The sequence below is a fragment of the Lynx rufus genome, unplaced genomic scaffold, assembly GCF_022079265.1.
Source record: "Lynx rufus isolate CCGP_SWC_20201006 ecotype Redwood Valley unplaced genomic scaffold, mLynRuf1.p SCAF_16, whole genome shotgun sequence".
NCBI classification, from domain to species: domain Eukaryota; kingdom Metazoa; phylum Chordata; class Mammalia; order Carnivora; family Felidae; genus Lynx; species Lynx rufus.
Genome location: NW_025814830.1, coordinates 41,094,231 through 41,112,385, shown reverse-complemented (window position 1 = coordinate 41,112,385; position 18,155 = coordinate 41,094,231). Strand labels below are relative to the sequence as shown.

General features: G+C 45.3%; 2 protein-coding genes across 2 annotated transcripts in view; one reads left to right on the top strand and one right to left on the bottom strand.

Moving 5' to 3' along the window:
* The window catches only part of WWP2 (WW domain containing E3 ubiquitin protein ligase 2), a 148,473-nt gene extending 144,326 nt beyond the window's left edge, over positions 1–4,147 (bottom strand). Inside the window, exon 1 of the mRNA XM_047078683.1 lies at positions 4,115–4,147. The gene's annotated coding sequence lies outside the window, so the exon portion shown is untranslated. The remainder of the gene's footprint in view (positions 1–4,114) is intronic.
* A 4,631-nt stretch (positions 4,148–8,778) lies between these two features.
* Positions 8,779–17,886, top strand: NOB1 (NIN1 (RPN12) binding protein 1 homolog). The gene is made up of 9 exons (XM_047078682.1): positions 8,779–8,861; positions 8,983–9,115; positions 10,334–10,464; positions 12,107–12,178; positions 12,376–12,504; positions 12,597–12,800; positions 13,344–13,441; positions 16,174–16,318; positions 17,122–17,886. The coding sequence occupies exons 1-9, from the start codon at positions 8,799–8,801 to the stop codon at positions 17,389–17,391; spliced, it is 1,245 nt and encodes a 414-aa protein (XP_046934638.1). The 5' UTR covers positions 8,779–8,798; the 3' UTR covers positions 17,392–17,886.
* Positions 17,887–18,155: the final 269 nt, after the last annotated feature.

Genomic DNA, 18,155 nt, shown 5'->3' with positions numbered 1-18,155 from the left:
TCTATATCCACAACCCTTGTGGACTATACTTCAAAATATACCCAGGGCCTGACCATCTCTACCACCTCCATCTCTCCCACCCCACCCTCCTTCGCTTGGATCATGGTGATAGCCTCGGAACTTGATTCCCCGCTTCTAGCTTTGCCCCTCTGTGCTCTTTCTCTGCACCATAACCAGACTGAGATAAAAAGCAAGATATGTCTTCTGCACTCCACTGCTCAAAACCCTCCAGTGACCCCAACTCACTGAGTAAAAGCCACCATCCTTACAATAGGCCAAAAGGCCCTCCATGACCTGCTCATCTCTCCCATTGTCCCCAACACCTCTTTGACCTCGCACTTCTACTCCCCCTCACCCACACCCTCCAGCCACCGTAGCCTCCTAGCTGGCCCACAAACCTACCAGGGGTGCTCCTTCTTAGGGCTACTCAACTCTGCCTGAAGCACTGACACAGCTCCCACCCTCAGCTCCTTCAGATCGTTACTCAACAGTCACCTTCCCAGGAAGGCTTCTCTCTAAAGACTCTAAGGGAAACTGCAACCCCAGCCAACACTCCACACCACATGCCACTTCCCTCCTTCATTACAATATAATATGCACTTCATGTGCTTATCTTGTTTATTAGTCCTTGCCCCACTAAAATGTAAGATCCACACGGGCAGAGATTTTTGCTTTTCTTGTGTATTATATTCCCAGTGTTTAGAATAGCACTGTCCAATATAATCTTTAATTTTCAAGAAAACACATTTTTAAGGTTTGGGTTTTTTTTTTTAGTTTTTACTTACTTTTGAGAGAGAGAGAGAAAGAGCAAGAGAGCACAGGGGAGGTGCAGAAAGGGAGGGAGACAGAGGATCCAAAGCAGGCTCTGCGCTTACAGCAGAGAGCCCGACACGGGGCTTGAACTCACAAACTGTGAGACCAACTGAGCCATCCAGGTGACCCACAAGGAAACACATTTTAAAAAGTAAGAAGAAACAGGTGAGGGGCACCTGGGTGGCTCAGTCGGTTGAGCGTCCAACTTCAGCCCAGACCATGATCTCATGGCTTGTGAGTTCCAGCCCCACATTGGGCTCTGTGCTGACAGCTCAGAGCCTGGAGCCTGCTTCAGGTTGTGTCTCCCTCTCTCTCTGCCCCTCCCCTGCTCATGCTCTGTCTCTCTCTCTCTCTCTCTCTCTCTCTCAAGAATAAGCATTAACAAAAAGAAAAAGAAACAGGTGAAATTAATCCAATTACATTATTATATTTAACCCAATAAACTTAAAATGTTTTTGCGTATAGTACATATTGATACTATATTAATAGTATGATTGTTATAACATTAAAAAAAATCAATGACATCTTTTACCCTTTTTTTTTTCATACTGACTCTTGAAAATCTGGTGTGTATTTTGTACTCATATCATCTCTCTAGTACTCAACTATATTGGACAGTACAACTGTAGCACAGTGCCTGGCCCAGAGCAGCACTCACACATATTCCTTGAATGAAAGACTGTTTTCCAGGAAGAGGCATCTATGGTATAGTAGCTTTTTAAACGTCAACTGCATTCTACATTCACAATCTCTGGTGTGATATGTATACTATTTTTTCCTTAACTTGAAAAAATACTTTTAAAATACAACTTTATATTGCTTCTATAAATGAGAGAGAATGGGTCTAAAGCTAACAGGCCTGGGCTTCAGTCCCTGCTGTCATTCATTCACTAGTCTGGGATGAATCTAAAGTATGGACTCCACCAAAACTGTTTCTTCATCTGTGGAACAGGGACAATACTGACCTTCACAGGATCATGGTGAAAATTAAATGAGATGTTGATATAACCTGTTTGTAACTGAGAAAGTCATCATTAAGTAAAAGAGACTAAGAAGCCAACCCAAGCTTTTTTCCTATGCCTATCATTTCCACATGGACCAATAATACAAAAAATGGCAAGGCAGTCTGACAAAAGAGCTAGGTCTCAAGTTCAAAAGCCTTGTCCTCCGCTTATCGCTATGTGACCTTTAGAAAGTCATGCATTCACCAAACATTTACCAAGTGACTACAACATGCCAGGCACTAGGGTAGCAGCCAAACAAGATATGAACCCTACCCTTGAAGGATGTGCAGTCTAGATGGAAGAAAGAGATGAGGAAACAAGAAAACAATAAATTGTTTTTAGGGGCGCCTGGGTGGCTTAGTCGGTTAAGCGGCCGTCTTCAGCTCAGGTCATGATCTCACCGTCTGTGAGTTCAAGCCCCGCGTCGGGCTCTGTGCTAACAGCTCAGAGCCTGGAGCCCGTTTCAGATTCTGTGTCTCCCTCTCTCTGACCCTCCCCCATTCATGCTCTGTCTCTCTCTGTCTCAAAAATAAATAAACATTAAAAAAAAATTTTTTTGGGGCGCCTGGGTGGCGCAGTCTGTTAAGCCTCCGACTTCAGCCAGGTCACGATCTCGCGGTCCGTGAGTTCGAGCCCCGCGTCAGGCTCTGGGCTGATGGCTCAGAGCCTGGAGCCTGTTTCCGATTCTGTGTCTCCCTCTCTCTCTGCCCCTCCCCCGTTCATGCTCTGTCTCTCTCTGTCGCAAAAATAAATAAACGTTGAAAAAAAAAATTTTAAAAAAAAAAAATTTTTTTTTTTAAATAATAAATTGTTTTTAAAAATCAAGCCACTCTCTCTTAGGTCTGTTTGCTCATTAGGAAATGGGAATAATACCTTCCCAACATAACCCAAAAGGCTGCTACAGAAATTAATTTTTAAATGTTTGTCAAATACTTCAAAAACTTTAACTCACGTTTTTTGTTTTTTTATAATTTTGTAAATGTTTACTTATTTTTGAGAGAGAGAGTGAGAGTGCTAGCAGGGTAAGGGCAGAGAGACAGAGCCAGAGGATCCAAAGCAGGCTCTGCACTGACAGCAGAGAGCCAGATGGAGGCTTGAACTCAGAACTCTAAGACTGTGACCTGAGCTGAAGTCGGGCACTCAATGGGGTCACCCAGGCACCCCTTTAACTGTTAAGCATAGTCATTTTTTCCCCCTACTTGTAATCCAAAACGACTCTGGCTCCTGTGACTGTCCAGTTTGAACATTCACTCCAGTTATATCACATCCATGAAATTCATTTCACTTCGGCAAATTTTAGTAAGCATGCAGAAAAAAAGGATGAGCAGCTTTAACACAGTATTTAATACCGAAATAATGATCCAGGTCACAATTCTAAGGAACACAACCCAGACCTCTCAGTTACCCTACCTACTTACAGTGTGTCAAGATAAGCAATCATAGGGTAAGGGAAACTGAATAATTTAAACTGAAGAAAGAGAAAAAGTCATAAAGCAGTAGAGACACTGTGTCCAAGATTTCTGCAGTGTTGCTGAGGTAATACTGGGCTACGTCGTGGTCAACAATTTAGGCTAAAAGCCATTTTATGGCCAGAGTAAAGTGCCCACACTCCTTTTTTAAGCCTCGAAGTTGATCAGATCTGGGAAAATCTCAAAGAAAGATGATCTGAAGGGCTAGGTTCCCAAGAAGTGGAACCCTACCCAACCAGGACAAAGTGGGTGTGACGAAAGCAAAATGATCAAGATTCTGTGATCCTTCCTGAAGTTTAAAAACTGAATGGTACCCAAATCAAAGTCTGGTGTAACAATCATTCCCAAAGAAGAAGGAAGGAAGAGACTCTCAGATGGGGTTCACACCGCATCTTCTTCCTGATTTCTCCTTTCCCTCCTTGTCATATTCTCAGGAGCCCCCTTCCAGCTCGGTCCCAAGTCGCCCCTTCCTCCAGTCCCGAACCCTCCACAAAGGTCACGCCTCTTCATCCCTGACACCAAAGCTCCTTTCCCCCTTCCGGCAGGACCTGACGCCCTCCGCAACCCTGGCCGCCTCCGCGTCCACTTCTAAGAACCCCCGCGCGCGGCCCGCCGTGCGCCCACCCCGCTCGGGCGGGAGCCGGGACACCCCTCCTCGGAGGCCGGAACCGCCGCGCCAGGCCCCTCCCACAGGAAGCCGCCGCCCCCCGGCGCCCGGGCTGCACCGCCCCGGCCCACCACGCGCGGCCCGCCGCCCGCCGCCCACCCCGCGCCCCCGGCCCGCCCGCGCGCTGAGCCCCCCGCGCCCATCGCGCCGGCGCTCGCTACCTGCCGCGGCCACAGAAGCGGCGCCCAACTCCGCTCCCACTTCCGCCTTCCACCGCCCGCACTCGGGCCGGGTCACGTGACCGCGCGCGGTCACCTGACCCGGAAGAGGCTGGCCAGAGCTGCAGGTGTGGGCAACCTAGGCAGGGCCTGGGTACATTTGTCCCGGAGTCGGCCTTCTTATCATTCCTGTGTTGGAAAGTGGAAGGGCTTTCCACTCGCTAGCTGATCCCGGAGCAAGCAAATAAGTTGAAGGCTCACTGTGTGCCAGGCGCTTCATTCACTCCCGTCAACCTCGGAGGCGGGTCTATCGTTAGTTCCATTTTACAGGTGAGAGGAGGCCAATCAAGTCAACAAATATTTACTGAGCTCCTTAAGGTTATGCAGTAAATACAGACGCCCAGTTAAATTTGAATTTCAGATAAACTGCTATGCAATATAGATATCCCCTAAATACTCCACGGGACATATTTGTACTAAAAAAGCAAAAAAGTATTTGTTGTTTATCTGAAAATTTTAGTTGAGCATTTTGTATTTTTACTTGCTGTATCTGGCAACCCTATGCCTACCAGGTACCAGGCACCATTCTGGACTCTAGAAACACAGAAGTAGTCTTTATGGAGAATCTATTTTTGTAACATAAAGCAAAGGTAGGAAAGCTTCAAAAACCCCAGGCTGGGTCCATAAAGTGCCTCACCACACCAAACCAGCCCCCGTTTCCTTAATCTACAAAGCAGATAGAATGTTATTAATTATAAAGAACATTTCAAATCAACAGTCTGTACTAACGAAGACTCTAATTCTTCACTTTTAATCACTATTTATTTAAAATTAATACTATTTGGAGTGCCTGGGTGGCTCAGTCAGTTAAGTGTCTGACTCTTGATTTCAGTTCAGGTCATGATCTTAGAGTTTCGTGAGTTCCAGCCCCACATCAGGCAGTACAGAGCCTGCTTGAGATTCTCTCTCTCTCTCTCCCTTGCTCTCTGCCCCTCCCTCATTCACTCTGTCTCTGTCTCTCTCAAAGTGTATAAATAAACTTAAAAAAAACCTTTAAATAAATAAATGAAATACTAATCACATAATTAGCCTTAAGCACTGCAAACTATCCTGTTATTTTGGAGTTTTTGAGTTTAGATGGATCCTATTATACATGCAAATTAAATTCGTTGAGTACTTAGTCTCTACTGTCCCTATTCCCATTCCAAATCCAGGAGATGGCATTTCAAGGAGATACAGGCTTCTCTTGTAGAGACACAGGTTCTAAAGGTGCGATGATGAGAGAATTGGAAAGCAGGGGGCTGACACTCTCCAGGGGCCAAAGCATTGGTCCCCTGGCTCAAGCCTCTTTTATTTTTGCAAATTGTCTTATAACAGCAAGCACATACAACGTAGTATTTGACATCCTGACAGGTCCTACACCTGCAGTGTATTCCATACCGGGTCATGAGTACATCTGGTGCCAGACAAAACATTCTTATCCCAGGCCTGGCGCCTGTATGGTGTCCTTCTGGAGAGAACGAGCAGTCCCGGCCACCTTCTGTCCTGGTAATGAAACTGCTTTCAGTTTCTTGGTGCTCTCTCTCTTTCCTTCAAGACATTCTTAGGGTGTCTCCGGCTTCTTGTTCTCCAACACTCTCATCCTATCTTGAGCCCTACATTAATTCCTATTAAAACTATAAAACTGTTTAAAACTTCTCTAGTTCCACTGAAGGGAGTTATACTAATTGTATTCCAGAGGAATTGGGAAAGGATTCCTTGACTTGGTGGTATTTGAGTAGATGTTCACTAAAAGATAGAAAAGACCAGGCAAGCATGCTCACAATTGTGCATTAAAGGAGTAAAACCTGGGGTGCCTGGGTGGCTCAGTCGGTTGGGCGTCCGACTTTGGCTCAGGTCATGACCTCGCAGTCCGTGAGTTCAAGCCCCGCATCAGGCTCTGGGCTGACAGCTCAGAGCCTGGAACCTGTTTCGGATTCTGTGTCTCCCTCTCTCTCTGACCCTCCTCTGCTCATGCTCTGTCTCTCTCTGTCTCAAAAATAAATAAATGTTAAAAAAATTTTTTTTTTAATTAAAGGAGTAAAACCTAATGAGTGTATGGTGATCTATGGGGCCCTACATGATCCCTCCTCACCTCATCTCCAATTACTCTTCCCCTCGGTACTCTGCTTCACCCATTCTGGCTTGGGGCTTTAGGACTGGATTTTCCCTTTGCCTGGAAAGCTCTTTCCCCAGGTAGTCAGATGGCTGACCCCTTCATCTCTCATCAAATGTTTGCTCAACTATCAGAGTGAAGCCTTTCCTGATCACCCTATTTAAATATGCAACCCATCTCTTACTCCCCCTCCTACCAGCCTCCTTCCTGCTTTATTTTTTTCTTCATATTTCTCCATACTTATCACTATCTGACATATATGAATATATGCATATGTGTGTATGTACCATGTTTCCTACTACAAGAATTGTGAAGATAGGAGCCATATCCCAGCTCCTAAAGCAGTGCTCGGCCCACAGAAGGTCTCTTTAAGTAAACTGCTGAATGAATAGATTTCATCAACATTTTTTGAGCTGTTGAACACATTGCTGTAGATCCTACAGTATAGGAGATTTTTTTGAAAAGACATACGATAAATTCTGAAATGATTTCATAAAAGTGTCCCTCAAAAGTTACAAATTGAATTGAAATGGTCATTTGAGGAAAAAGACCCCAAAACACAGTCCCTGACTTCCAACCTACATTAAAAAGACACACAATTAGTTACAGTGCAAAGGAGGAATAATAACTGCTTATGGAGCAACAGAACTAAAATGTCCTGAAGTGTAAGGGTGCCCGGGTGGCTCCGTTAGTTAAGCAGCCGACTTTGGCTCAGGTCACAATTTCTCGCCTAGTGGGTTCAAGCCCTGTGTCGGGCTCTGTGCTGACAGCTCAGAGCCTGGAGCCTGCTTTGGATGCTGTGTCTCCCTCCCACTCTGCTGCTCCCCTACTTGCACTCTGTCGCTCTTTCTCTCAAAAAATGAATAAACATTAAAAAAATTAAAAAGTAAAAAATAAAATGTCTTAAGTGTGATCAGAAAGAAAAGCTCAAATCTGTCCTTGGGGAAAAATCTGATTTGAGTGATCAGAGACTGCTTTATAGAGGGGTCCACTGACCTGCTTCTTAGAGACTAAGTAAGTAATGACTGGTCAGCACAATTTTCTGGAAGAAGACAAAACATGAGCAAAGACAGAGACAAAAAGTCTGTGAGACACTGCCAAGAGTGTTCAAAGGAACTCTAGGATACTATAGTATCACCAAAGTCAGGGAAGGAGAGACAATTCAGAAAAAGATGATCAGCGATGTCAAATTCTGCAGAGAAACAGAAAGCTGAGAAATAAAACCAAAATTTTTTTATGAACATTAGAAACAGCCTTCCACCATGTCATTTCAGGCAGGGCAAGTAGGACAAAAGCCACTGGCTCTGGAGACTGAAGAGAACTTATGCCAAGAAAAATTGAGACAGATGTTTGGGGAAAGAAAGAGGATTTGGGCACCTGCGGAAGGGGACCTCCAGGGCACCGAAGGATTTTCGGAGGTAGGATGGATAAATTATAAAAAAGGAGTAAGATTTAAGACTTGACAGAGAAAGCTTAGAATAAATCAATGTCGCTGAAGATGAATGACAGAAAACCCACTTCAACATTCTGCCAAAATTCTCCAGCATGAATTTATAACAGGCCAGATATCCTAATTATGCAATCTCCGATTTAAAAAAGAATTTAGGGGGCGCCTGGGTGGCGCAGCCGGTTAAGCGTCCGACTTCAGCCAGGTCACGATCTCGCGGTCCGTGAGTTGGAGCCCCGCGTCAGGCTCTGGGCTGATGGCTCAGAGCCTGGAGCCTGTTTCCGATTCTGTGTCTCCCTCTCTCTCTGCCCCTCCCCCATTCATGCTCTGTCTCTCTCTGTCCCAAAATAAATAAACGTTGAAAAAAAAAATTAAAAAAAAAATTTAAAAAGAATTTAGAAGTCATCTAATACTCCCTTTCAGTTCCGTCCAGCAAGGAATTTTTCGCTAGTAAATTACATGCCTTGCTTAGGGAAGTGGGCAAGGACAGCAAAGACCCCTCTAATGAAGCAGGGGTAGGTAAATAGCAGTCAGTAGAGCATAATGAATAAGAAAGTGCCTCAGGGTCGGTTTGTCCAGGTGTCCTTTTTGTTGTGGTGGTAGTTTTTTGTCCGTTTGTTTTTTGGTAAGTAGCCTCCACGCTCAGAACCCTGAGATCGAGAGTCAGCCCCGGGTGTTACCAAATACTAGACGTGTTAGGTGGGCCTAGCTGTAAAATAGTCTATCTCTTAGGCTTGTTGTAATCATTAAATAATCTGTAGTTTACCTGTATTGACTTACTTGTAACAACGAGACTATATACAGGTTTTCCATTTAAGAGTAAAGGAGGCGCTAAAGGGTGGACGCAGAAACCTATCTCCTGGGTGGGGGTGGGGTCTCTCGAAGTTTGACCCCGCCCACACCTGGCTGGGCCGCTGGCGACGTCGCGCCTGCGTGCGGGTAGCCTTGAGCCCAGGGTATTCCTCTGCCGCAGCCAGGAGGCGCCGCTAAATCATAACCGCTCCCCCGGGCTCCCAGAGGCCCTGACGGATGTAGGGGTGGAGCAGGCTCCGTGCGCAGGCGCGCTGAGGCCGCCTTCGGTCAAAATGGCGCCCGTGGAGCACGTTGTGGCCGACGCCGGGGCCTTCCTTCGCGACGCGGCTCTGCAGGTACGGGGAGATACAGAGGAGACGAAGGGGTTTGGGGCTGGCGGCCCCTAAAGTAGTGCGGGAACCCGGACGACGCGTTGCGTGGTGTGGACGCGTGCGAGCTGGGCCTGTCTCTCCGCAGGACATCGGGAGGAACATCTACACTATTCGGGATGTGGTGAACGAGATTCGGGACAAGGCCACACGCAGGCGGCTCGCCGTCTTGCCCTACGAGCTGCGTTTCAAGGAGCCCTTCCCGGAATACGTGCGGCTGGGTGAGTGCCTCTGCCCCGCTGTTGATAGCGAAGCTGGGTCCCACTCTACAGTCTGGACCGACTCAGGTGCCAGTTGAGCTCTGGCTGTTTTATCAGCATTTGATTCAGAAATTGCACTTTTGGGGGGATTATGGGGGGAGAGCGGTTCTCTGGGTCAAGAGTCAGTCAGGCCTTGCCAGTTTCTAGCTATATACCTCTTGGTATCACTCAGACTGTCTAGGCCTCAGTTGCTTGCTCTGTAAAATGGGGAAAATAATAGCACCAACCTCAGAGGGTGCTGGGAGCATTCAGTGAGGAATATGTCACTTCGTATCTGACACTTTGTAAACATTCAAATTTGTTTGGATTAAAAAATCAGAATTTTTTCTAACATTCATTTTTGGGAGAGCGCACGTGGGGGAGGGGCAGAGAGAGGGAGCCACGGAATCTGAAACAGGCTTCAGGCTCTGAACTGTTAGCACAGAGACTGTGCGGGCTGGGGCTCCAACTCACCAACCGTGAGATCATGACCTGAGCCAAAGTCTCAGGCTTAAGGACTGAGCCACCCAGACGCCCCCCAAAATAGGAATCCTTTATAAGTTACTTAGTCTCTCTGAGGAAGTACTTCATAGGATTTCGCTTAAGAATGAAATGAAAAGCTTTTAGCACAGTGCCTCTTACATAGTAGGTACCCAGTAAATTTTAGCTGCTGTTAATACCTGCTTTTTAGGAAACATGAGCAGTATTGTTATAAAGCAGAGTTGTCACAAAGCAATCCAAGAATTTTGTGTCCTCATAGACCACAACAGTTGTTGATTGAATTAATTTTTCATCCCATTTTGGAATCTGAATGCCTGCTCTATTAATCTGGATTGTTATACTTAGAATCAAAGAATTTTTGAGCTGAGAGTGAAGAGATCCTCTCTTCCAACATAATAAAGTTTAGAGAGGGAACTCATCATTTACAAACATTATGCTTTCAGTGACTTTGTATTAACTTTGTTCTCCTGTTCCTTCATCTGCATGAGATAAGGATGTCACAGTAAATCTAACTGGCATGAATTTTAGTGATAGAGAACACATGTCTCAACAATGAGTAGAATAAGACAAGAAAATGGATGAAAGTACTAAGAGGGTTTCCTTGGGATGCTGATTCTGAGTTCTTTTCTTACTTTCAGTATTGTTATTCAAGGTCATATGGCTTGTTGCTTCTAATGCAAGTTGGGACTCTCTTTACAGTGACTGAGTTTTCAAAGAAAACGGGAGACTATCCCAGCCTTTCTGCCACAGATATCCAAGTGCTGGCACTCACCTATCAGTTAGAAGCAGAATTTGTTGGGGTATCTCACCTAAAACAAGAACCAGAAAAGGTAAATCAGAAGGATTATTGGTTTTATTCCTTTTATTTTAAATTTCATTCTGGGAACTATCCCATATAACAGAAGTAGAGGGAATAGTATGGTGGACCCAGTGTCCCCATCAGTTGTCTCTGCACTTAACCAAGTCATGATCTATCAGATTTCATTTCTACTGACCCCCAGGCCTGAGTATTTTGAACTCAGACATTGTATTTATCAATAGACATTTCACGGTGTGTCTTTAAAGATAAATATAAAGTGTGTCTATTTAAAAACAAAGAAACAAAAAAACCCTACAAAATCCTTACACCTACACGAAATTAATAGTGTTTACATTTCCCAATTATTTTATAATTTTTTTTCAAAGTTTGTTTGGCTTAGGATCCAAATAAGATTCCTATGTTACAGTTAGCAAATCTATCTCAGTCTCTTTTACCTGTAGTTTTTAGCCAGGGATGGTTAAATTTGAAAAATGCAGAAATAGAGTGAAAGTCAACTGTATTCTTGCTGTTATTTTAAATAGATTTCTTTCCAGAAGCAAGAAAGAAGTAGTGTGCTTGCCTTTTTTTTTTTTTTTTAAGCTCTTGCCACCTTCAAATTCTAAGTTCCTGTTGTGCTTTTAGCGACTTATTTGCATTGGTTAAGGTTGAAGAGACTAATGGATTTGTGCCTGGGCCCTATTTGCTTTTCCCAGACCAGAAGATTTTAGAAGCTAAAGAATACTATAATAATTTCATGTAGTGTTGACTACGAATTGTTTCTTTGTTTTTTAATTTTTAAGTAAACTCTTTTCCCAACGTGGGGCTCGAACTCACGACCCTGATATCAAGAGTCACATGCTCCACCAACTGAGCCAGCAGGCACCCCTAAGAATTTCTTGGTATTCTGTGCCTAAATCATCAGAGCTGCTTTGAACTCCTATTACTGTACTAGTTAGAACTGCCGTCACTTGTTTTCAACCAGATTTAGAGTCCTCTAATCCAAAGTCTAAAAATGATGTGTAAAACAGATTTGTGTGTGTCACCAGGATGTTTGGGGAAGATGGGGTGAAGGGAATAGTTTTACATAAAGCTTGACTTTGTAACTGAGCACAGTGTGATGTGTTAGCTGGGTTTCCATGTGGCATCCATCAATTCATTATTCATAAAAATTGTTCTTTTCTTGCAACCTTCAGCAGGAGTTAGATTTTTTTTTTTTTTTTAAAGTAAGCTCTGTGCCCAATGTGGGGCTTGAACTCACAGCCCTGAGATCAAATCTCATGCTCTGCTGACTGAGTCAGCCAGGTGCCCCAAGAGTTAGATATTTTGTATCAGAAGCTTTAAAACCGTGTATCTTTAAAAAAGTAAAACAGTATATTTTGACCCAGCAATTCTACTCTTAGGCATTTCTCATAAGTATATAACTAAAGATACATGCAAGTTTTTTTTAAATAATGGTGTTCATTACAGCTCTTTTTATGAGGATAAAAAAGAAATGTTCTAAAGTGATTATTTGGTACTAGTGGGATCGCTGAATAATTATTTTGTTTTCCAATTTTTCAGTAATTATGGGGAAAAATATTTTGTTCTGTTTATTTTACCTTCTCTTCCATGTTGAATTTTCAAGCTGTGTTTCTCTGCTTAGAGCTGTCACTTACTTTCTTTTCTTTTTAAAGGTTAAAGTGAGTTCATCGAGTCAGCACCCAGAAACTCCTCTACACATTTCTGGTTTCCATCTGCCCTCAAAGGTGATTCCTTAGACAGGCCACCTTCTCGTGCCCTCCTCTACATGTCCTATCTCCACAAATCGTTTACAGTGAGCCAGACTTCCCTAGACTAATATCCTGGTTTGTCGGGCCCTGCCTAATCTGACTTGAGTCATCTGTCATTTCATCTGTAAACTTCTCAGTTTTCAGGTTTTAACATTATTACTCTTTAACCTCAGCCTAAACCCCCACGAGAAACACTCCAACATGGACACACAGCCGGTGAGCCTGAGAACCTGGAATTCACTTCCTTCATGTTCTGGAGAAACCCTTTGCCTAATATCGATCGTGAACTGCAGGAGCTCCTGGTAAGACCCCGATTTATGATCTCTGATGACAACCTGCCAACTCCTCCCTGCTGCTCCCGTGAACTGGGAATTTGTGAATTCTTTTGTTTCAGATTGACAAAGGTGATGATGTTCCGAGTGAGGAGGACGAGGAAGAAGCGAATGGATTTGAAGAAAGGAAAGACGAGGACAGTGATGACGATGGGGGTGGATGGATAACTCCCAGCAACATCAAGCAGATCCAGTGGGAGTTGGAGCAGTGTGCCGTCCCCAAGGACGTGCGGGTCGGCTGTGTCACTACAGACTTTGCCATGCAGGTGGGTGGATGGGCGTTGGCTGGCCCTAGGCTTTACTGCATAACCTGATTTGGGCAGGGGTCTCTGGAGGTTCGGGGACATGTACACATCTAGTCTGTAATGCTTCTTTTCCTGGTTCTAGAAACGTTACCTGTGCTCTTTAATTATTTAGTTTTGTTTGGAGGCTAGAGAATCAATATAACAACAAAGTTTTTTTAGTGTTTACTATTCATGGTATGTTGATGGCTCTCTTCCAGTATGTTAAATATTACACATTCAGTTAGGTACTTGGAAAAAGAGATTTCCAGCTGTGAAAAGAGGGTATATGTGCCTTTGACAAGATAAATGCCTCTGTTAAGAGCGATTGCTAATGAGGGGCCATTGACGTACAAGAGAAATCTAAATCTTTGTCCTAGTTTATATGTCTTGAGAGGCATTCTAAGCTTGCTTTTCCTTAGCAAAACCCCTTTGTGAACCAAACCAGACTGTAACTGTAATTATACACAAGTTAAAAGAAAATTAGGCTTTGCAGAGTTGAGTGCTGCTCTAACTTGTTGGTTGCAGAACGTCCTGCTTCAGATGGGGCTGCACGTGCTGGCGGTGAACGGCATGCTGGTCCGCGAGGCCCGGAGCTACATCTTACGCTGCCATGGCTGTTTCAAGTACGTGCTGAGAACCTGGACCCACTGCCTGAACTCTTTTCTTCCTGCCCTTTTTTTTTCTTTTTTTCTAACATTTGAGACAGAGAACACGCACACAGGTGTGTACCTACGTGAGTGGGGGCGGGGCGGAGAGAGAGACTTCCAGGCAGGCTCCAGGCTCAGTGCTGACTTTGCGCTCCGTCGCACAGCCGCAAGATCATGACCTGAGCTGAAATGAAGGGTCGGATGCTTAACCTACTAAGCCACCATCCAGGCACCCCTCTTCCTGTCCTTTCTACTGATTTTCTGAAGGACACCCTTGTGTATAGGTTTTTCCTCTACCTTGTCATTCCTTTGTGGGCTTGGTTCAGCCTCCATCAGAGCACCCATGGGACAGAGGGCACCTGTGACCTCCCATTTTAGTCGTAGGATTAAGGGTGTGGATTCTGGAGCAAAGAGCTCTCCTCTTTTTATAATAAGTACTAAAATGTTTATGGATGGAAGGATGTTTGGGATTTGCCTTAAAATAATACACAAGTGGAAGAGTGGCTGGGGGTAGAATGGGACAGGATGGCCATGAACTGATAGTTGGTGAAGCTGGGTGAGGGGTACATGGGGGGGAGGGTCATTGTGCTTTTTGGTCTACTTTAGATATTCTGTTTTTAAAAAGGGAATAGACTAAGATTATACAGGTTCAGATCCAGGTTTTATCTCGCACTAGCTTTGTAAAAGTTGATGCTTCAGATTCTTACATAACATTGAAAAAGCTGATTCTCATGTAAGAGTGTGGTATCTAGAACGTATGAGGAAGTCCACTCAGTCACTTGGGTGAGCTGTTAGTTCACTGGCCATGCTCTTCTCTCCATTTCTTTTCTGGCTCTTGATTTGGCTCTTGGGGGTGGTGGGGTGGCCAGTGTTCTCTCTCAGGATCCCAGAGACCTGGTTGGAGTGGAAGAGACTGTACTGCAGCCTTGCTGGTGAAGTGTGGCCCTGGGATCTTACACTGTGGTTTCTTACAGCCCTTTCATAGATTCACTTAGATTTGGTGGCCATCATCTGCTGGAGCCCTTCAGTTCTGAGGCCTGCATGGAAGGTTTCTGAAGCAGTAAGGTGTCTCATTGGGTCCCTAGTGCTGTTCTGCTGAGAGTAAAGTTACCTGGAGAGACCCTTGCTTGCCTGCAGGCTTCAAAACTCATGGCTTAGGGTCCCTGCCCTGCCACCACTGTGTGTAGGCTTCCCTATGGCTTGGTGAGCTACTCCTCAAAGCTGTTTGTGTATTCTTCTGAATCTTTAGTTTGAAGACGTTCCATGCTCAGGAGAGGGTAAAGCTCGTTGTTTCGTGAAACCTTATTTCCCCCATTGCCCTTTGTTACAAAACCCCATGTTCCTCCAGGTGAATTCTTAGCAGCTTTTAGAAATGTTCTCCATTCTTGTGAGGTTAGCCCCAGTGACTGGATAGTTTCTTACTCAGAATAATTAGTTCCCAGCACCTGTTGAGAGGTACTTGGTTTACTCTCGGAGACTTGCAGGTAAGGGATTCGGCGTCTCAGGAGAGTCACACAGTTTGTCTCCTGACCTTGGGGAACTGAGGGGGAATTCCTCAAGGACAGGTATGAGCACTGCCATCTGGTCCTTGACAGCATTAACTTCTCTTGCCAAGGTCCCCTGTTGGGGCATGAGTGGATAGGGGAGAGGCAGGGCCTCAGGGTCTGCCATCCACACCTAACCAACTGTAGCAGCTTTCCAGGGTTTCCTGTGGAATTCATTAATACGTTCTTGGCACCTCTGGAGCCACTTCCTGGCTTAAAACCCAGGCTAACACTTCGGGGCAAGGTACAAAGAGCTGCAGCAACTGACTCCTTTACAAAGTACGCTGATGTGGGGGTGCCTGGGTGCTTCAGTCTGCCGAGCATCTGACTTCATCTCAGGTCATGGTCTCATGGTTCATGGGTTCAAGCCCCACGTCCGGCTTTGCACTGTTAGTGCAGAGCCTGCTTTGGATTCTCTGTCTCCTTCTCTGCCCCTATTGCATGCATTCTCTCTCTCAAAAATAAACATTAAAAAATAGGAGCCTGGGTGGCTCAGTCCCAAGGATCCAGCTCTTGGTTTGGGATCAGGTCCTGGTCTCACAGGTTCATGTGTTCAAGCCCCACATCAGGCTCCATGCTCACGGTGCAGGGCCTGCTTGGGATTCCCTTTCTCTGCCCCCTCCCCCAACTCACATGCTCTCTCTCTCTCTCTCTCTACATAAACTTAAACAAACCAACCTAAGTGTGGTGATATTAAGAGCACTGATTGTGAAGCCAGGTTCCCTGGGCTTACTATCTGCCACTTACTAGCTTTGACCTTGAGCAAGCTCCTTATCTTGCTTCAGTTTCCCCATCTATAAAACGGAGAGAATATCAATTTCATAGGATTGTTGTGAAGTTCAACGTGTAGAATAACGCCTGGCAGTTGAGTAAGACTTCAGTATTAATGTAAAAACATAAAAACATTCTGCTCCCTTTCCGTGTTTACTCACTTGCTGCGTGTGTCCTTTCATTCCCTTTTCCTCGGGTCTTGCAGCAGCAGTCTGCTGGCAGCAGCAGCAGGAGGCCAAGCGGCCGTGGGCTGTGGTGTGTAGGGTGCTGCTCAGCTTTGCCCCATGTTTTTTTGTTTCCTCTTCCTCTGACCCCCGTGACTCACCTTGTGCTCTGGGGAAGGGGTTTGCTGCTTGTGGCTTCAGCACGCAGACTTTCCTTTTATGTCTTCAGGACGACATCTGACATGAGCCGAGTGTTCTGTTCACATTGTGGAAACAAGACCCTGAAGAAGGTGTCTGTGACCGTCAGCGACGATGGAACCCTGCATATGCACTTTTCCCGCAACCCCAAGGTGCTGAATCCTCGGGGCCTCCGGGTAAGTGGCCTGTCTCCTGCTCCCCCAGCAGCAGGGCCTGCGGTTGGAAAACCAAGACTTCTTAAGCACGAGGATCCAAATGAACAGAGAGGACCAAGAAAACCTCAGCATTTCAGTGTCCCAATTATTCTCTGACCACTTTGTTACTTTTTGGCATAAGATGTTCTGGCCCTTGTCTCACGCTGTCCCTGCTCCGGAGTCAGCCATTTCTCTACGGAACTCTGATTCTTGTTGAAGGATGGTTTTTAGAGACAGAGAGCTGACCGAGCACGGGGCGGGCTCATTGCACTAGGGGATCATAGATTTCTCAGCCCACACTGGACAGAGATTGTAGGTCTGCATATGTGTATATAAAGGTACACATGAGTATTTACTACTACCTGTCTGTATTATAAAATAAGTTTGTAAACTTCAGTCTCAACCCCACAGAATTCATTCTAGCCCTCCCTCTTATCCTTACACCATTTTGTATAATAATTTATTTGCTCAATCCTAAAATACGGTTTCAGAATTACTAACCCACACCACTAGGAAAATGGTAGCTGCTAACTAGAGTTCTGTGTTTATAGGCAGTTCTTCCTGTCACTAGCGGAGGGTATGTAGTCCAAATACTGCATTGGGTTTTTCCTCCTGGGAGTTGAGGTCGGGGTGAGGTGGGAAGATGCAGGTCATGTGCTTATTAGCACATAGTAGCAGTGAACGGTACACTCCAGAGTTGTCAGTAAACTTGACCTTAACAGGATCAGACGTGTTTGCATGTGGTTCCCTGTCCTTCTAATGGCCTTTCCTCTTCTTGTTCACAGTATTCACTTCCCACGCCCAAAGGGGGCAAATACGCCGTCAACCCCCATCTGACCGAGGACCAGCGCTTCCCTCAGCTGAGACTCTCCCGAAAGGCCAGGCAGAAAACCGACGTGTTTGCCCCTGACTACATAGCTGGGGTATCTCCCTTTGCAGAGAATGACATCTCCAGCCGGTCAGCGACCCTGCAGATCCGAGACAGCACCTTGGGAGCCGGGAGGAGACGGTTAAATCCCAATGCTTCCAGAAAGAAGTTTGTGAAGAAGAGGTGAAGTACAAGTTTCTGGGGCAAACAGGATCGCCGCTGCAGCTGCTGAGGCGCTCGGGTGCCTCATTTCCCTGGCTGTCCAGCTCCAGAACCATCTGGATGCAAACAGCGGGACTGACCTACACAGTGTTGTTTCCTGACCCTCAGGGATGGGTCGGGTCGGGTCGGGTTTGTGGTGACACTGGGCTGTCCCTTGGCCTGTGAGCATCCGGAGAGCTGGGATTCCTGCTGTGCTGAGGGGAGTTTGATGAAAACACAAGGAACGGTGCCATGGAGCACATCTTCAACTTCCAAAGAAAGGAACTTCCAAGTGAAAGTATTTCTCTAATCAACATGGTTACAAGCTTTGGTGCCTTTGATTAAGTAGGCCAAATGTTTGCTTCTTAGGTAATTTGAAGGCTAACACTTAAGCTGTATACCCAGTATCAAACATTTAGATTTATTTTTTTGCAAGAAAATGTACTAAATTTGCTACAATAAAACTAAGAGCTTTCTCTTACTCGGAAGCACTGTAGTCATTCAAGAGAATTCAGTACAGTGAGCTGCTAGAAGCTACCACCCACATTCACTTTACTTTGCCTTGTTTACTTTTGCTCTTCGAGTACACTGAGTATCTCCCAGGGAAAGGATGTTCTTTTGCATAAATTCAAGAACTTTACCACTGATACATTACTATTACTGATGTGAAACATAACTCACATTTTTCCAATTGTTCCACTGTCCATATCATTTTTCCCCAGTTGTTGACATTTTTAATACTACAAACTA

Bases quoted from the DNA above. Each gene is read 5' to 3' on its own strand.
- NOB1 (XM_047078682.1), top strand. From the start codon at position 8,799: ATGGCGCCCGTGGAGCACGTTGTGGCCGACGCCGGGGCCTTCCTTCGC. The intron at 12,179-12,375 runs GTGATTCCTTAG...CTTTAACCTCAG, and splicing joins GTTTCCATCTGCCCTCAAAG to CCTAAACCCCCACGAGAAAC. The intron at 16,319-17,121 runs GTAAGTGGCCTG...TCTTGTTCACAG, and splicing joins TGAATCCTCGGGGCCTCCGG to TATTCACTTCCCACGCCCAA.